General features: G+C 34.8%; 2 protein-coding genes across 4 annotated transcripts in view; one reads left to right on the forward strand and one right to left on the reverse strand.

Annotated features, from left to right (window-relative positions):
• LOC117175029 overlaps nt 1-8531 on the forward strand; it is a 35089-nt gene extending 26558 nt beyond the window's left edge. For all 3 annotated transcript variants that reach the window (XM_033364541.1, XM_033364539.1, XM_033364540.1), the window contains exons 2-7: nt 1666-1975; nt 2175-2315; nt 3322-3519; nt 3635-3823; nt 3898-4402; nt 4569-8531. In XM_033364541.1, coding sequence (XP_033220432.1) covers nt 1769-1975; nt 2175-2315; nt 3322-3519; nt 3635-3823; nt 3898-4402; nt 4569-5248 — 1920 coding nt within the window. In that variant the 5' untranslated portion in view covers nt 1666-1768 and the 3' untranslated portion in view covers nt 5249-8531. The remainder of the gene's footprint in view (nt 1-1665; nt 1976-2174; nt 2316-3321; nt 3520-3634; nt 3824-3897; nt 4403-4568) is intronic.
• A 442-nt stretch (nt 8532-8973) lies between these two features.
• LOC117175030 (signal recognition particle receptor subunit beta) overlaps nt 8974-11169 on the reverse strand; it is a 10210-nt gene continuing 8014 nt past the window's right edge. The window contains exons 3-4 of the mRNA XM_033364542.1: nt 10263-10402; nt 8974-9420 (exon numbers count right to left, since the gene is read on the reverse strand). Of these exons, the coding sequence (XP_033220433.1) occupies nt 9081-9420; nt 10263-10402 (480 nt within the window). The 3' untranslated portion in view covers nt 8974-9080. The remainder of the gene's footprint in view (nt 9421-10262; nt 10403-11169) is intronic.

Here is an 11169-nt window from a genome sequence, read left to right on the forward strand (position 1 = left end):
AATAAATTGGCTTAATAAAATTATTAATTATGGTTTTTATTTCGAGAATAAGAGTCGGGCTCGGCCATTATTTGGCAAAGAAGTCGCAAGAAACTTTGCGTAACTTTGCCATTTGTGTTTTTTATTTATTGTTTCTTCATTTTCTATATTCGCAATTTTCAATAACTCTTTTCCGCTACAAATAATTCTAATTGTTAATTTTTATCATCACAGTTAGATGCAGCTTTTCTTCACGAGTTTACTGATACCTTATCGCAGCAGTATTATTGTAGAATTAATAGATAATTCGCTTGAAAGAAAACTGGAGGAAAAAAATTTTTTTACCAGGAAAGCACGGAAATGGCGGGGAATTTTTTCTGAAGTTTCAATGGCTACCTTTGTTCACTGCAATTTCGATCGAAAGGTTTTACGCCAAGGATGGATTTGCAATGCACACTGCATACTCGATGATATGAAAGATTTAAATTTAAACTTGACTGTTCAAAAACCGGATATGTTCGGTAGATAATTTTCTCCAGTCTTCTATTCACCTGATAAAATGTTCAGGCCATGGGGTACCTATAAAAACCCCGTACGCCTATGGGGGTGCTTATGGAAAATAGCGAACAACCGCGATCCTCGGACGATTTACTCTCATGTGAGAGAGCTACTAGTGGGAAATTGAGCAATAACAATTCTCATAATAGCAGACAATTCGATTGCAAATTTTATCTGAAGGGGCGCGGATCTTCGGCGGGATTTTTTCCCTCTTCGACGTTCTCCTACGGGATTCAATACCTCTCTGATAATCTCCTTTAGCCATGAAAGTAATCATGATAAAAAAAGGAATATTTTCTAGGCCTAATTTTAAGCCTAATTTTCTAAGGTTGGATATGCAGATATATGTCCACTACTATACTATTGCAGTTTTGCTCTATTTGCCTATTCACAATAGTAATTTTTATAATCTATTTCAAAACATTTGTTATTTAAACTGCAAGTTATTGCAGTCACATCTTTATTATTTATTTTTGTAAATAACACTTTTTACTTACTTGAATTTTCTATCAATAATATTAGTATTTCCAATTATAAATCGCAATTATTAATTTCGGACTGGGAGTATATTTATAATTGGTACGGAAAAAGAATAAATATTATAATACCTAATTTTATAACCAATAGTTTCTACGTGTGTAACTTGAAAATGGGTAATTGTAAAAATAAAGTATAAAATGAAGAAAGTTTTGTCGTGGTTAAAGCTTTCGTTAAAATATTTTCCATAACTTTTTCCATAAATAATGTATTCGTTCCAAGCCGAAGTTGAAGTCTAGACCTCTTAGTGCAACTGCCTCTAGACTCCCGCCTTTTAAAATACGCTTTCAATAATTTGTAGCGCACAACGAAAATATCATTAAAACCTATGTAGTATAGTAAGGCAGACACTTTCTTGAATTTTGAATTCCTAAGGAATTATTACGTGATTAAGTCAGATTCGAAAAGGCTGGTAATAGTAATTTTATGTCATCCTATCTTATATTTAAGTAACTCAATAAAATCTTGTGCCAGTTTAAATATAGAAAACACTAGATATAAACTTTACAATGTGTATAAATGTTCAATAATACTATGGTACATTTTTATCGACATTTACTTAACCTTTTATGTGACTTCTTTTTATTGCAGGTTGATCACAACCAGTGGAAAAACTTTTGCTAACGGGACATTACGATGCACGAATATGAAAGAATAACATTAAAGAGATCACCATGTTGCTGACGTGGATAAAATGAGGTTTTCAGCTATACAAGAAGACGGGTACGGGCTTGGCTTGGGGCAAGACCGATTCCCCAATGAAGTTGACGATAGCATGATGGCTGCCACTGGTGATATGGATCCAGATGGTGGCGGATCACCAGAGGAAGGTTCCATGATATCGAACCTTCCCCTTTTATTCGCAAATGGATATCCAACATCGTTAGAAAAAATCACCTTGGTAAGTTCAATTCATGCTGGGATTGATGTATCTCACTATTTAGGGCAAACCTTTTCCATATTTTTTCTTTTTTTGGTTTATAAACTATAGGTTATCAGTAGAAAGTTTATAGATTTATAATTAACTCGATAAAAACTGCCTAATGTATGAAAAAACGACCGAAATATTTAGAGGCATTATTTTTGTTTTGAAATTTCAGTTGGAATTGGAGCGATTTATTACATTCATGGTGCAATGCTCTTTGGGACACGATACCGCTGAAGTGATCAGCCAACCTCAGTGGTGGCCTAAAGAAGTCAAGTTTTCGAGTCCTTTTGTGAGACCTAAAAAGGTCAACGACGTAAGTATGCTGCAAGCGTTACTATGAAAAATACATAGAGCAAATAAGTTGGTGAAGTTTCGCACGTTTTTTAAGATAAACCTAAGAATTGGGGACTTCCCTCCAAATGAAAAGAGCCATATCTGCAGTTCGGATAAGTCACCAATCCCATATTCCGAATTTAAAGTAAAGCTCCTTCCTTAAATGTTTGTCCTAGGCGTGAGACTATTCGCATAATTTTGGTAGATCTATTCATAAACTAACAAATCAAATAGATTTTTTACGTCGGGTAAACCTTCCTCGTTCTTCCTTTTGCGTGATCCACGATCTTGAATTGCCCTGTTTTTGACGTGTGCTGTTTGTGTTTTGGAGGCCGTCATGGCGGCCTGCTCCCCGGGTACGAATGAACCATTGAACGAATGCGTTACTGGATTATTTTTTTTATGCGAATTGGAAATCGTTTTTCTGAGTAGAGATCACGCGTTTGAATCGGTTCTGCCTCGAAACCTTAGCCCTGTTGGCTGAGAGTTTGAATCTGGGTGGATCCGCAGACTGACTTTGCAAAAAGTAGTAAGATATTCGAAAGACGACTGCGACCTGACACAAAAACAGAATGTTCCGACATCAATTAGTGACGCGAAATGCGAAATATAGTACAGTACAGAAATTATGTTCATTGATGCAACTATCCCATTGTAAATCATTGAGAGAGTAAAAAAAGTTATCCCGAAGTGCCAAATTTAGTTATGTTTTTTCATTGTAAATAAGTGTAAGGCATATTTATAAATTGTATGGTTAATAAATAAATTAAAAGTGAAATTCAAATGTTATCGAGAATTTTTTAGTAAGATTGTGAATTCTTTGAAGCCTCATATCGATTCAAAATGTTTAATCAGTTTTTTGTTCCTGGATATAATACTTTTCAGTTCGGTCACTTATTTATAAAACAAGATTGTTTTCATACACCAAGAAATCTGTGCAAAATTGTGAAAAGAAAAATAATAACCAATGCCGTCTAACATTACAGAATTGGATCGGGAGCTTGAAAAAACTCGTATTCAGATGTTACACGTATCACAGAAGCGAGTACTTGCTACGCTTCTGTTCATACCTATCACAATATCCAAGAGAAAATCTTGAATATGTTAACAACTGGGATTCGACCACAAGCCTTTATTTGAAGAGTACCAGAAAGCTTTTGGTGACATTCCGTAATGAGAATATGGTGAGCTGATATTGAAACCAATTTTCGTTTATACGTGGTTAAATTATCATAGCAATATTAAGAATGGTTACTAGAATATTGTCAGCGTTTTTAAAATGGTTATATTACTTTACAGAATTATGATAAAAAAATGGAGAGTCCCCGGAAAATGCTGTTACCCTTCAACAGTGGCACATCTCCTTTCCCGAGTAAAACAAAACCAATGCAGCATCAACACTCGTCGATGGTGGTGCAACCGCCAAATGATGATATATATTTATGTGATAATTGCGACGCGGAACTCATAGGTCTCGATAAAATGAAGGTACTCGTAATGATCAATATATCTTTCAATACATTTCTGTATTGTTCGCACATTACCCTTGATCAATGCTATAGGAACACGAAAGGATATGCTGCGATCAAGAACAGAGTGGCAGCAATTCGAGGCCCTCGACACCGGATGTACTCTGCATTCAGCCGGAAATGGGACAAGATCAATTTTTAGCATATTTCGCATTACTTCCGCCTGAATCAGCAAATAAATCGTCTAGTGCTACTAAGCAAACAAGCAGTAATCAGGTTAATCCCATTCGTTCTTCACGTCGAATCCGGGGTGCGGTGAATATGACACGATGTCCAACGATTCCTTTCTCTTCGCCGGCCGGCATTGCAATGGCCAAAAAGTCGAAAATGATGACCGGGGGCATACAGCAAGAGCGTTTAGAAAGGATAGAACGACATCTGACGGCACCGCCTTTGTTTGGCACGTCACGGCCGAAGTGGCTGGATAGAGTAACCGATGGCGATAGGTGGATGGTCTCTTTCAAGAATACTCGTGACAGACTGGGAAAGGACGTTTATTTTCACGAGTACAAGTTCCACAATTTTAAAAACAAGCCTGGTATGATATAATTCCGGTTTCCTAAGTTCGTATACAGATTATCGTTTACAATATCTATGCGATTTTGTGTAACGCAACTTAAGATTAAAATTACGCGTTGATATTTAAGTGACTTAATGTATTAACCAGTTTCATAATTACACTATTACTTAACCTTTACTTGCAGTGCTCAATTTGAGGTCGCAGTTGTTATACGTAGCCTGTCGGCCGATTTACGTCAGTATGACGTTACTGAATCAGGAGGAAATACGGGAACTGCAGCGCGATCCATCCAAGTACAAAAGTCCGGTTCGACAGGTTCCGCGACCTAGGCCACGTTCATTGAAGAGGAAATATAGTGCGTTTCGATTAGGTCATCAAATGGACCATGGAGACGATGTCATTGTCATAGATGACGAAGAGATAGTGCCGGAGGAGATGTCGATGGCAACGCTAACGCCAATTGGAAGTGCTTCGGGAAGTGTTCGTAGTCGAGCCAGGAATATTTCCATGCCGCGGTCGATGAAAAGGCATCGGAGTAAAACAAAGCTTTCGAGGTCAACGGTTGCTATTATGGTCGTCGATCTCTGTTCTTCCGACGAGGAGGAAAATTTAAGTATGCGAGTGTCTACGGACGAGAATAAAGATCCCATGGACTGTTTAGAACCGGAAACGAGTTTATCGCGAACGTTTTCCGCGAGCAAGCTTTGTCCGAAACCCTGCATTTATCCTGCCGACTCAATGAACAATAGATTTGCAGGTAACAATTTGACCGCGGAAAATGACAATCGTGGCAATAAGTGTCTGAGTGATGTTCTGAAACATTCTTGTACGGGATTCTCGCCTCTTCTTAGACAGACACCCTGAAGATTGACTGACTTTATTGTGTTATATCTGTTATTTATTACGTGCACAACATTGTAACGAGCAATTAAATAATCTCGCGCCATCGTTACTACAAAAGGTGTTCCACTTTTGGAAATATACGATGCGAAACATCAAGGTCTAAACTGTAGCTAAATACAAGATACAAAGATTATAAAACTGTAAATTATGGATATAATGGCTTTCTTTTTAAGTAGAATTGATAGAAAACAGTAACTTTTAACTTTACAACCTTTGTTGATTTTTAGTGCTCTCCATTGTTTACTGATGATTGTAATAGTTTAATTGAATTTCCATTGTCTGAAAGTCCACTAGGTGAACACCTAGTACAGTACAGCAAGCAACAGTATCGCGATAAGAAAATCACTCAATAGCGGTCGATCAACGTACTACAATGAACTTTACTGTAAGTACAAGCAGCCTTAGTTCGCAGTAATTTTATCTACGTCTTTCGAATCAATATATGCATATAGTTTTTTGTTTTCGTGTATATATTGAAGTTGATTTAAGAAAAAGAGGAGTTTTCCGTTTATAGACTCATCAGTATCTTTAAGTGTACTGACGCTTAAAGCAAAAAGTTCTAAACTATATCATTTTGATTTTTATATTCAGTGGTCAACAGTTTAAGCAGTCGGTGTAAATAGCGGAAATTATTCTTATTTTGACTTTAAGCAGACGTGAGCGGCTCTTTGGTTTCTAGCATAAAGTAATAGTAAGGAGACCAAGCGATAAGACACATGAGAATGAAAAATGCATCCAAATTTTTTTTTTTTTTTTTTTAAGTACGAAGTAGTGACTAGAATTTTCTTGGCTTACTGTTGGCCTTACTATTATTTTATGTTTCCTAGCTTGGCAAATCCTCTTTAAAAAAATACACTCTGCGCTTTTTTGACTTATGATTATATTTGCCATATATGTTAAGTAAACATTTTCATATTACCATTCTACATCATTAAAACCTATAGATTCTTTATACCATGATTTTTCTGTAAGTAATTTTATTGACTATTGAAATACACATTTATTATATTATTTGATACATATACACTGACCTTACTTTGTTCACTGCAAATGATTTATAGTTGCCTAAACCTGAATTCAGAGCTGGATTAAGGGAAAGGGGCTTCTAAAATCAGAGATACTTCTATATTCAGATTTCTTTTTAGGATAATTTGTGTACGTCCATATGAAAAGGACAAAGGTCCATTTCCGGTTGTTTCGGAGATATTAGTTTAGTTCGAATAGATTCAGCATAGGTCCTACTATCAACCCCCCGCTAAAATCAGAAAATCATCATTTTGATTCTGACTTATCGGCCCTTTTAATATGGATGTAGACAACTAGGACGCTTGGGTGCAATAGCAGTGTCCTTATATTTTTAGAAGTCGCTTAGTTTTTATTTTTGTACATAATTTCACAGGGTGTCTACTGTGCGGGAATTTAAGGAAATTCGTAAATTGTCTGATTTTATTTTTGATGCGTGAAGTGTATTTTATTTCCTTATGATTTGCCATTTTACTGGCCTTTTGAGCTACCTACGCTACTTTTTTCTTACCTTCAGTTTAAATTCTTCAAAGTTATTTAAAAAAATATATTTTAAGTAAATTGTAATATTGTAAACCGGCAGTATTTTCCTTCATTTGCAACGGAGGGCCCTTTCATTGTTGTGAGATTAGGTCTGTTATAGAAACAGAAACGATGAAAAATGGCTCAAATCTTCTCGTCATTATTTAATGAAGCTAATGCAGCCTGTTAAAATTCGATTTATTAATATTTTACCAAATTTTAATTTTTCTCAAGCAGCTCTAATCTCTCTTGGATTCCAGTATTGTGAAAAAAAACTGTAGGGTGGCGGCCTTGCCGCTGCCCCGAAAGTGCGATCAATTTTTGGCATACGCTGGTATAAATGGTTCTGCCTTAAAAGGGACCTTATGTTTATAAGCGAGAAAAGACAGGAATTGTCGGTAAATCTCGTGGACAAAACTTGGTAGACACCCTGTTTCATGAAGAACAAATGCGAAAGTTTGGGATGTGAATTCATTCCGAAATCTGCACCCGATTCAATCCAGAAGAAGTTTCCAATCCTTCTCAATTCGATTAAATCCTAAACTTACCTTTCAGTTCTTTTTGACCAGAATGAATGCGAACCCACCTTTTAATCCATGACTTCAATTCGAATGAATCAGACTTATCTGGCTGACTTTTTAATACTCAATTCGGTGCGTCCTCGAAGTTGAATCAGACAGCAATACAGAACATTTTTTCAGTCATACGTCCAATCCGAGGCACTTCGGACACTCAATTTTTCTCAATCCGGAGTTCAATCCAAATGAATCTAGGACCAATCGGAGGTTGCAGTCCCATAAAGGTAGATTAGTGGAAGTTTTGACCAATCCTTTATAATCCATACCTTGTGGCGTAAAGTAAGTGAGTGGCAAGCAGACCAGTTTAACAATGTTACCGAAAGTTACTATAAATGACCGAAAATCTAATAGGAATTCTGGTTTCAACCTCGGATCAGGTTAGAATGAAGCTGATTGCTTCGGATACGTATTTCGAGATACCTCCAACATATTTTGCTTCATCAATTTCTTATGGGAATAGGGCTGAAATATATATCGGCCCTGAGCCCTCATTTACCTTAATCCGGCTCTATCTGGATTTGCATCCCCTTGTTAAAAACTCATTTTTTTAATGACGATTTAAACGCATGTTCATTTAAAAAAACATCTTGTTAATAGATAAAATTAGAACTAGCGAGGATTTAGTATTAAGGCCCAATAAACATCTGTTGTATTAAAATCAAAAGCAGCTCGTATTACTGTATAAGCATAAGCATGTACCGAGTAGGAGCTTAAGTAGATTTTAAACATTCTCATATTTTTATATAACTTTACGTACTCCGAACCGATGATTTTAATACTGTATAAATCTATTACAATCTCAAAATGTGCAATTTTGACTGGAAGTTATTTCTTGATGGTGTCAATATTGCATAAGATTATATTCCCTTCAACCGGATATATGTTGATGTGAACAGGCTCATACTCTGCTAAACTTAATATTGAAGTTAAGTAGAGTTATTTTTTTAAACATTGTATTTCGTCAACAGCAATGTTTCGACTAAACTCAACGAATTTGGTACAATATGAAGTATTTAATTTTGCCTTATAAAACTCCTTGAAAAATGTAAATAGTTCAATTAAAGGATATAAATAAGGTCCCTGCTAATGACAAGAGAAAAATAAAGGCTTTCGAAAACAAATTTTTTCATGCGGCATATTTTTACTGTAACTTGAATTACAGATAAATTCAATCTGTGATAGATGACTTGAAAGTGATCCTTACTTCTGTTAATTTAGGCAACATTCAAATGACAGTATTATTGCGTTTCATAAGTTTATGAAAGTAAAAAAATTCGAATTCAATCTTATCACAATTCGGCATACATGACTTAAAAATAATTAAACGTACACATGAGTACTCTTGAATGTATTTGCAAAATAAAAGTTGTCTTTATAGATTGTGCATCACGTTCATGACATTCTGCTTAAATTACCACTTTTCGGCTCTAATAATGTTTTGACTGATGTCCTATGTGTAAAAAGTTTCAAACCTTTCTCGGGCCTACTATCAATCCTAGTAGGCCCTGATTATGCCGAAAGTTTCCTTCGTCTTATACATTTTTTCCCAGACAGTAGCGTAAGTATGGTAATATTTTTTATTGAATTCACCTTTCACATTCAGCACTATTTTATGCAAACTTTATAAAAAAATATATATTATAAAACAAACTTCAGAGTCAAGATTACAATTATGCTATTTTATTTAACCATATATTCAATTGTTCGAGATCAGCTGCTGTGTTTGGATCTTTGCTAAAAGCACTGCATTCAGCAAATTGAACATTGGAGTTGTTGAGGTGAGTAAATTCAAAATCTTTGCCCTCTTTTCCCAGAAAGATATTTGATGACGATGCATCAGTAAATTCTAGCTGACTTGACTTTGTCAAGCGGAGTAAATTCATTTCTTTTTCTAGGAGAGTTTTTATGACTGCAGATCCCTTCGCCATTGTTTGGTCTTGTTTGTTGCATAATATGAGTATAGGAATATTTCTTTGATGAGTGATACTTGATAACAAGGTGTAAAGAAACCTGCCAAAGATATATTCTTATTTTTTTTTAACTTTGATAAAAGGTTTGTTAAAATCTAAACGAGATGCAATATTGCCAGGCAGTATCAAAATACAATCATTATATGTAAAAATGGATTATTTGTAAGCTAACAAGGGAGATGTGCGTCGCTGATTCGAACAGGGCTTTATATAGTGAAAGTGCATCAAAATCCATTTGGGGCGTAATTTTTCTTTCGAGCCAATGGACCTCAGTTTTCGTGAGATCGAGGTTTGAGTATTTAAGCTCGAGCGCTCGATCCCCATGAAGTGCCAGTCGAATTGGCGACACACACCTCGCGACAGTGATCCCAAGTTTTGCAATGTGTGCGTACTTCGCTTGAGCTAAGGCACTTGAGAGGAACACGAAGCGATAACTCGTTACCATAACAATAATAAGCCCCGACATGTTCCTCGTGCACATAGCGCGCGCAAACGCAGTATCCTACATGTTAAAATTGAGGTCACTGTCTCGCGACCTCTGCCTCTCCTTGTGAGATTATAAAAACGAATCTTATTAAATTTCTAACGTTTAATAATGAAATATTAATTTTTTTAGATAAAGGCTTGAAAATTCAAAAGATTAAAAATTAAATAATTTAATTTTGACATTTATGAAACTAAATTCAAAATTGGAAGCAATTCAAGAATGAACACTTTAATAAGGAAGTTGACAACTGAAATGTTTAAAGTTTGAATGTTAAAAAATGTTAAATAATAATACACTGCTCGGGAAAGTTACATGGAATCAGTGACAATTTTTTAAATATTTTTTTCAGCAATATTGCATGTTCTTTAAAAATTATAATATATAGCACTACTTACTCAGCAACATCTCTGAGATCTTTTTGAAAAGTTACGGCATCAATTACGTAAATCACAGCTCGTGCTGTTTGCTTGTATTTGTCGAAAAATTTATACCGCAATCTTTCATGTCCAGGAATATCAACAATGCGTAGAGAATTCTAAATAAAATTATTACATGATTTGGACTGGACAAATTATTATGAACAAACTGGATTTTGCTTAAATAAACTAGGCAATTGGTTCGTTCCATTTTATTTGGCCGTAGTCGATTGTATGCTAATTGGAAAAAGTTGATTAAACCTTAAAATAGTAATCCTTCGGGCTATTTTGAAAATCGATATTTCAGTAGAAAAAAACTCTGAACTAATGGAAAATTTTCAAAGAGAAAAAAATGAAGATCTGATTTTCATATACTGTAAATCCGGGATTTTTTCATTTTTCTACCTACAATTGGCATTAAAAATTCAAAAAAGGACTCAAATTCTGAAGTATGCTGAAAAAATGAACGTTCTGAGTTAAGTTTTGATAATAAAAATTGAATATTGCGATTAAAAAATAAATAAATTGAAAACGGTTGTACTCATCACCTTTTCCCAACTTATTTTGTTTAAATTTAAATTTAATATTATAATTCATTAACATATATAAGTTGCGTGTAAAAGGAGGTATAATTTATGATAACAATATTTTATACTTTCGTTATTTTTATATTTATATTATAAAATGTGATTGTCTATACCTTAGCTCTTCATATAACACTTAAAATAGTATAATACCGACGTTCAACTGAGCGTATGTACAAAAAACGAGAAAAAATAAAGTGGGTTAAGGGCATGTGACACAGCTAAATACCTATATTACCGACCACAGTTTTTCAGTTCACTGAATGTTTTTTTGAACCTAAGAACTTTTTTTGTAAGTAAAA

This window comes from Belonocnema kinseyi, chromosome 6, assembly GCF_010883055.1.
Source record: "Belonocnema kinseyi isolate 2016_QV_RU_SX_M_011 chromosome 6, B_treatae_v1, whole genome shotgun sequence".
In the NCBI taxonomy this organism is placed as follows: domain Eukaryota; kingdom Metazoa; phylum Arthropoda; class Insecta; order Hymenoptera; family Cynipidae; genus Belonocnema; species Belonocnema kinseyi.